The sequence below is a fragment of the Varroa destructor genome, unplaced genomic scaffold, assembly GCF_002443255.2.
Source record: "Varroa destructor unplaced genomic scaffold, Vdes_3.0 BEIS01000001.1, whole genome shotgun sequence".
Lineage (NCBI taxonomy): Eukaryota > Metazoa > Arthropoda > Arachnida > Mesostigmata > Varroidae > Varroa > Varroa destructor.
In genome coordinates, this window is record NW_019211454.1 from 49837137 (window position 1) to 49849784 (window position 12648).

The 12648-nt window shown below is 40.1% G+C and overlaps 1 protein-coding gene across 16 annotated transcripts in view; it reads right to left on the reverse strand.

The window, feature by feature from the left end:
- The window catches only part of LOC111248453 (nuclear distribution protein nudE-like 1), a 47714-nt gene that overhangs the window by 33698 nt on the left and 1368 nt on the right, over nt 1-12648 (reverse strand). For 9 of the 16 annotated variants that reach the window (XM_086978902.1, XM_086978890.1, XM_086978874.1 and 6 more), the window contains 6 exons: nt 4081-4221; nt 3713-3856; nt 3196-3341; nt 2463-2550; nt 2021-2169; nt 205-448 (listed from right to left, as the gene is read on the reverse strand). In XM_086978902.1, coding sequence (XP_086835028.1) covers nt 205-448; nt 2021-2169; nt 2463-2550; nt 3196-3341; nt 3713-3856; nt 4081-4191 — 882 coding nt within the window. In that variant the 5' untranslated portion in view covers nt 4192-4221. Of the gene's footprint in view, nt 1-204; nt 449-1308; nt 1337-2020; nt 2170-2462; nt 2551-3195; nt 3342-3712; nt 3857-4080; nt 4222-10986; nt 11167-12648 lie in introns of those variants that run through there. The other 7 variants (XM_086978908.1, XM_086978885.1, XM_086978898.1 and 4 more) reach the window with 4 other exon arrangements.

The window sequence follows — 12648 nt, forward strand, 5'->3', positions numbered from 1 at the left end:
AAATTAATGGATGCACTAGTTTAAGAACTCATTCATTAGCTCGCAACGTGCTTAACTTGACATGTGTTTTTGTTTTTGTTCGGCCCTCATTCATTTCAATTTATACTAGCCTTTGTGAGTTTACTAGGTTAGATTAATTTTCAAAGAAAACAAATCTATGGTAAAGTTCTACAAGGAGCGAATTCCCTCCAAACCGAAACCTACCCCGACCCTCTTGAGCAGGTCGTTGACGATGTTGAGGGCGTTTGTCCTGCTGTGCGGGTTGATGGTCGATCTTCGCTGGTGACCTTGCAGGTTTTGAGATCCCTGGGGAGGCGGGTGCCCGCCGTATGGGGGTAGGGAGCTGACTTGGTGCTCCGCCGCGGAAAAGAGGACCGCGTGCTCCTTTGTTGTCCCGGGGCCGAGAACATCCTCCGCAGAACCACGTTGGGAGGAGGCCGCTAGTGACCTAGGGCACGTAACAAAGAAACATCAAGTTGTTTTGCAAGTACAGTTATATGACAGTTGATGTTAATGTGAGACACGAAGCGATCATTAGTCGAAATTAAAAATTACATTCTGTTTTATTGTTAGAACTTTGTTGTATTAGATACCATCAAGTGAATATATGCACTTAACTAGATAGGTGCCGGAAAGAACAGGACGTTTTTATGATCTATGAGAACAGCTTGATATACTTAACCCGACTATCAACATAGGTCGTATAGACCTCGTGTGATCACATTAAAGGTAAACCCAAAGCTTGAGACCACAAGTTTATACGTTTTGGTGTTCTCATTTAGCGTCTCTAGCAATAGCGATATTAAAACCAGGTTCCTTGGATCTTGACTCACAGAGAAGCCACAAAATAATAAGTTACATTGTATATACACAGAACGACATAGGTGACACGTTTCATTTAGCACAATTACTACCGAATAAAGCAAAAGACTTTGTTTCATCCATATTGTCGGACATTCGTGCAAGAAATTAGTTACCATAGTGCAAGGGATTTTCGATTGCCATATATTATCCCAACTCATCAATCAAATATTGATCGTGATTGTCGCCTTTCAGCAGTTGATACTGGCAAACTGGCAGAATTGTCAACTCAAGAACGCAACGACGACCCGCAATGCGTTCTTGAACCCTATAGAATATAGGGTAAAGCTAAGCCAAAACTTGGCCAGCGGTAATATTCATACTGTGCTCTAGAGACAAAATGATTCAAGACCCCAAATAATTATCTAAAAACATAGGGAAAAAGGAGGGGTGAGTGCAGCTTTCCGATAGACCCTCACCGTCATGTACTCAAATGTTGCGACTCACGTTACAGCACGCCAACGACGTCCTGCTGCTAAAGGATTCAATAAAGTTGAATCATCAAATCGAACCGAACGACAATATAAAGGAAAAGAAGAGAAAAACAAACAAGAACACAAAATATTTTAAGAAAAATAAACAAACGATGTTTTTCTTTTTACCCAATTTTTCAAACAACAAATCAACACAATGGTAGTGATCGATGTCCTCGATGTGCCGCTCTGAGGGCCCAATTCTTGATGAAACAAAAGTTACGAATATCCGTTCTGAAGCAACTGCTAAACCGCTAAATTAAATAAGTATTAAGTACAGATTCAACCGATGTGAACAAAAATTAGCCTCGTGTAGATATCTGTCTTTTCCGACGTTATTATGGATGACGTGAAAGAATCTATTGATATAAAATGGGGTATAGATGATGTAAAAACCTAAAGATAATAACGCAATATATATATATATATATATAATATATATATAGATATAAGACAACCTTGGTTGTCTTTCAATATACTGTATACTAATTTTAGTTTTCGCTGGTTAACTTGAAAAGTCGAAAATGAATAAAATTTATCCTAAAGCATCTGTCCTGTTGATGTTGGCAGCATCTGTCCATTTTAGAAAGCAGTATGTAGGCTAAAAGCAAGTCCGTTAGATAACTTTGCGTCACGTTATATGCTAGCTGAACATGAGAAAATTGATTGTCTAAAGAAAGACTCACTTTTTTCGCTGCTGATGATTGTGAAAACTTGGGCTTCCGGCGAGGTTGGGAAGACCGGGTGTGCCACCCGCCACGTTACTCCCTATAGAGCCATTCCGCTCCTGACGATTCCGTACAACCGCATCACGCTTCAGATCACTGACCTCATCCTAATAAATCGTATCAGTCATAACGAGGTAAGAAAAAGAAACGCAAGCTAGTGTTATATGAACTGCTTCTCGTTACTAATCTTGCCCCAGTGCCTCCACAATGCTCATATTTTTCGCAACATGTGCATATTGATGCCACACTCGCATCTGTTTAATATTATCGATGGTTTTATAGGGATTTTTCTTATGGGGCTACGTACACTGCCAACATCTGGACAATATGTCAGTATGTATTTCACAAAGATACTGTTGTACGGGTCGTACAATTGACACATCTGAGTTTAGACACTTACCTTTAGGCGTTGGACGAGACACTGAAGTTCGTTCTTTTCGTCAAGTTCGCTTTCCAGGAAAGCGTTTCTTTCAATAGCGTGATTAACTCTGTAATTTTAGTCGTATATTAGGAAGTACACAATATACCAGATATAAAGCTTGTCTTTGGGTGTTGCTAGCGAATATTGTCCAATACACACTGTGTGTGTGTGTGTGTTTACAACTAGATTTGAAACATCATAGAATAGCAACTGATGTCAACGAGGTAATGATAGCCAGTTGGCCTCTAATGATGCATGAATGGTACCTGGGATAGGAAACGAGAGAAATAGCCATTAGTAACTAGGTAATGCTTACCAAAATTTTGTTTCCAGAATAATTCCTTTACAAATGTGGATTTCACGGAACGATAACAAGAATTAATCAAATGACAGAAAGCATCATAAAACACCTACTCATGAATGCAATCTTTCAGACCACGAAGTTACATGAGAATGTATTATCTACAAGATAAATCCACGGAGATGGTTATGCCTGAAGAAAATCCTATTACCACTCACCGCTTATTCAAAAAAACGACCAAGGGCCGAAGCACCGCCCGTAAGCTAGCAGTATACAGAATGAACATCCGTTCTTGCTACTGCTTAATTAGACAGTGACTAGAAAATCATTATCAACTGAAGAAAGGGCTATCAAATCAAAGGTTATTTTGTTGTATGCACCGTTACGAGTGCGTATGAGGTCGACTCTAACCGTGTTTCAAACTCCTCAAGAGAGGCTGCCAATACTCTTTTGGCCCGTTCCAGATCGTCGTTGTCCTGTTCCAGCTCGCGAATCTGTTGAATAAGCCGCTCATTCACGTCGCGTTCCTCCAGTAATTCCTTTTCCAAAGTTTCCAGCTGAGGGTAAGAATCATGTGAAAAAAAAAGCAGTAATTTAGCAAATGTTATTGCTTGACATCGGCAAACATGCAGCCGGCTTCCGTGTTTCGATGGCATTGATTTGGTATGATAGCTAACTGCAAGGCCGGTATGTAACTCATGTAAGAGTACATATTGCGCACTCATTCAAGTACCGCTTAGTAAGCTGAGGTGGTATCAAGTTTGTCTGGGTAAAGAAAGTTATTCTTGTGGTACTAACATACGACAACTGTGAAATAGTACCGGATGTAAAGTTCGAACTATTTGCTTTTTTTGGTATTAAAAAAATGCTAGTAAGGAACAACCGTTGAGCAATAGCGTAATAATTAATAAATATTTCTTGTTAATACCTGGTCTTTAAGTTGGTTGGTACCAAAGGCTAACTTTTCGGCGTATACGTCCCTTTCAATTTCGACCTTATGAAGGTTTCGCTTTAACTCGACATTTTCTTTTTCCAGCAAGCCCAGCTGAGCTTCCATTTCTGTCTCTAACTCCTAGAGCGGAAAAAATGATAAATACCAACAGAATTAAGGAATTATACGCAACTGATTTATGAGTTAAGACAGGATGTCCTGTCTATCTATTTTTGTTAGAGTCTGGTTTGTTACCACGTTTGCTGGAATTTTGGTGCAAATAATCTATGAGTTACTAGATAATGATCCTAGGTTAGTTTTTAAGGGGCCTCCAAGCTCGTTCTTCAGCTTTAGGCAAGACATACTCGCGATCCCTGCTGAAATTCCTCGAACTCCGTTTGCGTCTCTTCAAGCCTTGCCTTGTAGTATTCCATCTCCTCACGAAGGGACGAAAACGACCGCTGTTCCGTAGCCATCGTGGTCCGTACAATGTTGCGTGTTTTCACCTATAGATTTGAATGAAATAATAATAAAAGCTAAATATTGGAGTTCTATAGGAGGCTGTAAAATCAGCTGAGGGCACTGTTACATCGTGTAAGTCAGCTGAGGGCACTGTTACATCGTGTAAGTCAGCTAAGGGAAATATTATGGGCTAGTCAGCTAAATCAAGCTGTTAATTACAGGGCGTGCTAATAAAGCCAGGCTGCATCTCCGCGTCCGTCCGATAGATGTGCCTATTCTTCGTCTGATCTTTCAGTTTATAGCGGCACCGCACGACCTTTTTTTTACCAATTAACTAAAGATTTTTTTCACTCTACGTCGAATTGAGTGTCGCTCTGTACTGTAGTTCAGCTCCAAAACGAATTGTTAATGCTAATTTAATCTATGAAACAGAACGAATTGCTATCTGCAACTTAAAATAATGTATGAGTATTATTGCAGAAAAGCACTACATTTAGAGATCTTACAGATAAGCGAAGAATTTAATGTTTACTATAATTATTATAACGAATTACATATCGTTAATTTACCTGAGAATCGTAGTAAGTAATAGACCGTGTCTAGGAAATTAAACCCGAAAGTATAGTATAGTTCATAATCACCAGCTTTTCCTTAAAGTTACTTCGTATTATGTTATATGAATTCGTATTATATGAATTACTGGTTAATAACCGTTCATCAAACTGTAATAAAAGTAACATAGTCCACCTCAGCGAATCGGCCTTTTGCATTATGGTTGATTATTACGGTTCCAATACGGTACTGTATTTTCGAACATTTGGCGGGGACAGGCCGAGTGCTGCTAATTCCTCTAATACAGCAACTTAGTCGATCGAGTCGCTTATGTGGCCCTCTAGCGGACCCAAAACAATCTTTCATACTGGTAGCGCAAGCAAGGAACCCGCTCATGGTATTCGCCTAGTTCAATCCCTACGTATATATAGGATGATGCCCTTTTTTGCACTTGCATACTGGCGAACAAACTCGCACGTTTTACCCAAAAACGAATGTCATCTACGAATATACCCGTTTATAGATATCTCATAAGTAGAAAAAAAATGGTTTTTTTTTGTATTTTTTTGAAAAAATGCTGCATTTGTGTAACGTAAAGATGACCACTCTTGGACGGTTTTGGAAAAAAAACAAATATTGCATTAACGTATTATTGGTTCAATACTCGTCTGTAAAAATTTAATTCTCAAAAAATCGGAATAGTTTTTTTCACTCACTGTATGACCCACGTGCGAATGCATTCAAAAATAATAATTATCAACAGATAGAAGAGTGAATCCCTTGTTGATTATTGAACATTTTTTTAAAAATATTTTTTCTGGCTGTGATATCGATATTGTTTCGTCTGTAGCTACGTTCGTCCGCTATTTTTCGCTAAAAAAAACGTTACAAAAATGACCGAAATGAAATGTCGTAGTCAGTCTAATTCAACCCAGTTCGTTAATGTGCCAGTATGAAGGGAGGAAAGGAGGCGTATCGATGCGAAGAAAAATTGAGCGTTGGCCTTTGTACAATTCCTGATAGGAAAACACACCAACGCAGAAACATTTACTTCCCCAAATTTTAACAATAAATATGCGATTGTCTTCAATACAACGAACTGCCACCCCGTTATCGGGGCATACTAATTACTAGTCTGAATACAGTGTTGAATACGGAGCTGGTGTATCAAAGAGAAAAACGGGACCAGATCGTTTTTAGCTGAGGTCTTCGTGTTTTTCTGCTGACAATAGTTCAAAGGTTCAATCGCGCCGTGAAAAGGTCACAACATGGGTAAACGTAACCCTTGACGCGGCTACTTATTTGCGTTTATACGACCAAACAGACAATAAATTTGTATCTACTTGTTATTGCTCAAGTGTGAGCCGTAGTTGAAGCCAATGCAACGAAGTTTTGACTTCCTATGGACCGAAATCAAAGTTAAGCATTACCTTCCTGATTTGGCATTGCTGCAAAATGGAACGCAGCTTCTCAGATTGCCTGCCAGATTGCCAAGAGCCGACTGTGCCGTACATTTACGGACGAAGCTTGTCAACTAATCTAATAGATACAAAAATAGATATTCTTCAAATATGTAGTATTTATACTGGTGGAAAACATGCATGTGTAATGAAAACGAGAATAAAGGTAGTGTAGGAGCTATGGAAATGCTTTTTACGTCCAAGTTATGCGCTGGTTTCTGTCAATCAAGCGGCCAGCGGAAGAACACTAGAGCAAGAATTATCTTGAAGATAAGAAAAACCAAATAGAACAAGTACAACCTTTCATAACGACGTATTCTGAACGATCGACACAGATATAAAGAATTTGTGGACCCCAAGCAACAGCTATTTTGTATGCAACTTCGCTTGACCCAAGGTAACAACACTAAAACATAATGCATTTATATGTAAAACGGATCGTGAACGGACCTTGATTTATATCTGCTATGCCTCATTATTGTCCGCTTTGCCATGCCCGCTAAACTTTCCTAAGACTATTCTGAGACGTCACAGCGGTAGACAACCTAGATCCAGGTTTCACAAAAAAGTAGAAAGAAGTTTCACAAAAAAAATACGACATAGTTTAGAAAGGAGTGGCCTACTTCTGCAGTTGCTAATCTATGGCTGCTTCACTGGAAGGGGTTTAAACATGCACTACATATTTTAAAGCTTGCGGTTAATGAAAGGAACGAGCTCTCGCCATCAACAGAGTCCTTCTTCAACTTGAGCTTCGCCTAGACTGATTCCGACTCTAGTTAGGTCAGTTTGCGATGAGGAGAAATAGGCCAATTGGCTTAGATATCCGCAGACTATTGAGCCAGTCAAAAATATTGGTTAATTATCGACTGAGATCAGCTTTCGTCAGACCGTTATTGAATAATCACATTAAAGCTTAGCCTACGCCAGACATCTACAAGGCTTGTTTGTACATGACATTTGTCAGGCAACGATTTCGTCCCCTTTCACCTTTCAGCTTTTCAATAACCTCTGGGTCTTTGAAAAATACAATAAAACAAACTGGTCATAAAATACACTTCTCTATTTGTCAAAATTGAAATATGTCACTCACTTCGTTGTCACTATCCGATGTCCGAAAACTGTTTCAGACAAAACTTTGAAGGGGTCATCTGAGTTATGAAAGAAGTTAACGTACGTATAGAGAGGTCTCATAGAAATCGAACGAAACAAACAACGTCGTCGCAAAAGGCGATCCCAGATGTGTCGTCGGTTTGTAAAATCAGTTCATGCGATTAAATTCAATAAACTAGTAAAAAAAAAAAATACAAAAGCAAAACCGCTTTATAAAGTGTCCTTTATCGTGTAAAAAAGTAATAAACTAGTTAAAAAAACACAAAAGCAAAACCATTTTATAGAGTGCCCTTTATCGTGTAAAAAAGTTTGACAAACATATTTCTTTCGACTAGGATAGTTTGTCACGGAATAGCGACGTCGAGAATTCCATCGAAAGGAAGTTTCTGCCTGATATTATATTTAGAGTTTTGTAAAACGAGCCCAGCTCATATAAATCGTATATGATCTGACTATCTCTCTTCTACGAACGAGCGACAAAAAGTCGTCAGACATCCCCTGATAAGTTCCACCTTTGCAACATTTACATAGAATGATAAAAATCTTATTGAATAGAACCAGGCTTGGAGCTTTAAGTGCTGTAGCGAGATATTCAGCATTCTTTCATGTTTCATAGCCTTCAGTCTTCATGGTACGCGAAGAGTGTCTTTCTTTCTTTTAAAAGCCCCAGCCTAACATAGTATATTAGTTGTCGTTAGACATCGAAGTTTCGTTTCTACAGTGTCAAATTAAAGCCACCGAAAAGGCTGGAAATCGATCGGTCAATCGGATTATAGCTAATTTTCACAATTGTTGCCCAAAAGGTATCTTATGGCGACCAGTGAATAGTTCCATCCAAGAATAAGCTAAGATGTACGATACAATAGCCCTTGACGTACAACCGTCTAGTAGCGTCTCTGGTGAATAGAAGCAAGACCATCGTTACTTTGAAATAGAGTAACTCACAATACAACACTGGCCACATGACCGTGTCGGTGAAGATTTTTATTAGGTTAACTCGTAATTGAATAATAGTAATTTTATATATAATAGTAATTGAATACTCGATTTGGAGGTATGCTCTAGTCAAGAGTCTTCACACTAATATATATTCTTCTTTAATAATTGGTGATTATACAGATGTTTTCTAGTGACTGCGTTATCCAATGTTGTTAGCTTCAATATTAGTTGCTGTTGTTTGGCTATGTAAATAATATGTTTAGATGCCACGCTGCGAACATAAGATATATATAGTAGTTTTATAGACCAACAACAAAGCGTAATAAACAGGCCTCAGATCGAAAGCTCACGAAAACCAGTAACAGCAAAAGTCGCCGTGACAGCTGACGACAAGTGAACTTCTGGGGTATAATAAGCCCAACTTAAATGACTCGCCTTAAATGACATTGACGGCAATAGTTATTGTAAGCCCAGCACCAAAAAAAAAAGTCCAAGAGAGGAACAAACCGGTGGTTGTCATAAAGAGGCAGCTACGAGATATTGGCCTCTTACCGTCATAAAATTTACGCTGGCTGTCTACCGCCGACGGGGACCTTTGTCGGTGCAAAAGTTGCAAATTCGCATCCATGCAAATGAGCGTCATCAGACCAACAAAACAGCACCCAACAAGATACAACAGTCAAACATAAACAATATCATCAGCGTGACCCATTGCACAACAATGTACGTCGTCTATCTACGACCCACCCAAAGGCCGCGACGAGCATGACTAATCTCTCCGTGGCCACAGGTGATTCGGGTTATTATCGCTAATATTTTGTGATAGCTACACAGTCACTCCCATATATGAAATCTCAGGTCAAGCTAGTTCTGCAAAAGAAAACTAACAAAAATAGAAAACTAGATTTCCCTGCCCTTTGAAACATTTTGTTATAATTCTGGGACCCGCTGACTGATGCTATTCCGACTATCTATCCAATGCTTTCGCCACTCGACCTTACTGACTGTATTTGATAGGATCTATATTTCTGAATGATGGTGAATCAGTAAGTATTGCGGAACTGTACAGGGAGATTCGACATGTTTGCGCAAGACAAATTGAAGCCGAATTTGACCCCGAAAAGATCCTAAATCCTTTTTTGTCACGACAGCAGTCCTGTTCAGTTGAACGATATACAATACCTTACGTTATGTGAATTTGGTGCACCTGGTAAAAGCTACTATCATGCACATGAGAACCCTGTCTATTATGCATTGGATTAGGTGCGTCTTTGATACATCATGATTATATAGATGAGATGCAACGCAATCTTTGATAAATGGAACAAGCTGTGATTGACTTTTTCCTACTTTCTACCATCGAAAACGACCCGCGGCGCGGTCGCCTGGTTCACTGCAATTTGGAACTGCTGGACCCATTCTGCCGTGGACTACGGGTCGACTGAAAAAGGTTCACCATGTTGGGAGCCCACAATATATCTTCGGGCTTTGTCAGTGCCTTTTGCGACTAGAATGCTCATTTAGTTCGATAGCTAGCTTGGAGACAGTAGCAACTAGACTATGAACTTCCCTTATGTAGTTCCACGTCAAGAAACGAAACATGCAAAATGTAGTAGCCGAAATAATAAAAGTAATATAGTGCTTTCGTAATACGGCGGAGATCATTAAGTAGAAAGCGGTTGCTTTTAATATTGGTCATATCTTTTTGCGAAAGCTATTTAGTGATCACTACTTTATGTAGCAATGCGAAAAAGACGCAACCCGCTGCTAAATCAACCCAATCAGACGTTTGCAACTAACATATGGCGATTTTGTTGTGGTTAGCCATCTTTCATTTTATGCTAAACAGATGTACGCTGAATAGGATCATTTCTTAAGTAAGTGGTATCGAAAAATCTCATATTATGAATATATGGCAAGCGCGCTTACTACACGTCTTAGAAACGAGAAAGTTTGCTATTTAGCGCATGCCTGATGATTCGTGCTTTTATTACAGTCATTCGAAGTATAGTCGACTAAACCTCAAGTCGATCCAACAAACAAAGCGTGAAGACCGCAGATTCAATTGGTCGGGCACTTCATTTCAGCCTAATGTTCGTCTATCTGCCCGGCCCGCCTCGCCTGTGAAGCATCGTATTGGAATGAATCTAGATCAGTGACTTCGCGTACAAGACGACTTTCTGCCTCAGCAGAGTTTGTTTTCTCTTAGTAACGTGTAACCGAACGCCTAATCATAATCGTATTTTCGGTTTCAGCATCTTATCTCTTCACAAGCAGTCATCACTTTTACGGACACAACGTAAACTGACTTTACGTACCAAACGGCTTTGCAAAGACAATTGCGTGACAAATCCAGTATTTACTATGATATGCTACAACGAATTAGATCTAGTTACTAGGCTACTATTTCTTTACCGCAGACCTAATCATGCAGATATCGATCAAATGTTATTTTTTATGACCCAGCATAGTTCGACGCGGCTTTTCGTTAAATAATCTATTGCATTTTCGTAACTTTCATCACTTTGTAGTACCTAACAATCATCGATAATACCCTAACTCTGATCACAAACCGCGGACTGCAAATGTCGTCGAGAAACATTCAGAACAAACGAAAGTAAATTAAGATTAGACTATTTTTACCCCTTTTGTTTTTTTTTTTCTGTTGCACTAGTACGCACAGTCACAAAAACCACACCATAAAAAGTGTGAATAATTTGAATATAATTAATTCCACCTGATGTTTACCTTTGATTAAGAGTTGGGCATAAATACCAACATGGTATTTATCTAAGTTCTGGTCAAATGGCTTGCGTCTCGGTCGGCTGGCGCTGTACCCACTGACCTTGGCAATAGCTTCGAATTTTGCATGTAGCAATGTTCTGCATTGCGTACGTGAGCTCAGTCGGCACAATCTCGAAAATATGTGGGCCGCAGCTATTCCGAATGATACGTACTTACCGGCGGCAAGATGCTGCAATTAGGCACAATAGGGTACGTGAAGTAACACGCTAAGGTAATGTACCCCATTCTATTCAATGAATTCAGCGAATAGCGTCGCCAATAGTGCACGGGCGGGTGTCACAGTGTGACAGATATCTCAGCTTTTGTTGCAGAGTACGGATGATTTTCGATTGGACAGTCCAGACAGAACTTTCACTGAGCATTCGCCTTTGCCCAGTTCAAAAATACGCAGTTATACAATAAATAGGTAGAAAGTGTTGTAGAGCCATTGGATATCAGTGCGAGGATGAGGCCGTAGAAGCCTCCATATAAGATCCTTTTATCCTACTGGTTACGCGCTTTGAACATCAACAGCAACGACATTGAGACCGTAGGCTTTATGGACCCCGCCTTTCACGGCTGTGGTTGCCCTCTCGGGGTGGGACCACAATATTCGACAACAGTCGTGATCGTCAATGTGGTAACGCGTCACGACGCTCCATGGTGCATCACGCCTTATTGATATAGCAATGGTAATTTTTATAAGCAGCATTTTTATTGCCCTAGCTATTCTATCCCGCTGCAGCGTTGACGACGATGAATGCACGAACGGATGCGCAATTAACGCCTTAAATTTATCGTTGCTTAAACAGCAATTCCATCAGCAAGTGCCGTTCGTGAAACAGAAACGGGACTGTCATTAGCGTTAGTAACAGCGATAGCTGTTAGCCAAGTCCCCAAAAGACGGAAGGGCAGACTCAAGGAAAAAGATGGACTGCTCACCAGTGATCTTAACGGTTTGCGACTGGTTACCCACATCAACAAATCGACACAACTGGCCGTTACGAACTCCCCACGATATCTGAGCTGTCATCGATTATCTAGAAAGGACGACTCCTGGCCGTGCTATTACGCAGTTGTCAGCCGTATTTTGCTCTCTATCTCACTCCAGTCGAAAATACACATCTATTTTGCTGGCGACATGACATCAACTCGTCGTCGTTATTCGTTTCGTAATACCGAATACGTGCTAGGGCATTGGCACAACCGCTACGCGTTGTTCTTAGAACAATAGCTGCCGTCGCGCGCCCGTTACATGCGGCAACAATCGACGGCCAGTAATACGAGCAATCATAACAATGCATACCCGTCCAAAAATAGTACCATTCCATTCGGTCGTGTATTCATTCACGACGGTGTACGTACGCCTGCGTTTATGTATGTATAAACATCGCCACTACATTGGTCCTGTTCACCTCTTGCTCTTCCTTCACTCATGTTCATGAAGAAAGAAAATCTGATAAAATAAAGAACAGAAAAGTGCGTTCCACAATGCTAACTTTGGCGGGTATGGCCAACGTGACCAATCACGTTGGTTCAACAGTCGAGATGTATGACACGCAACGACCATTTGTACCACCAATTACCAACGTTGCCAGTACAATTTCCAATGTAACCATATATATA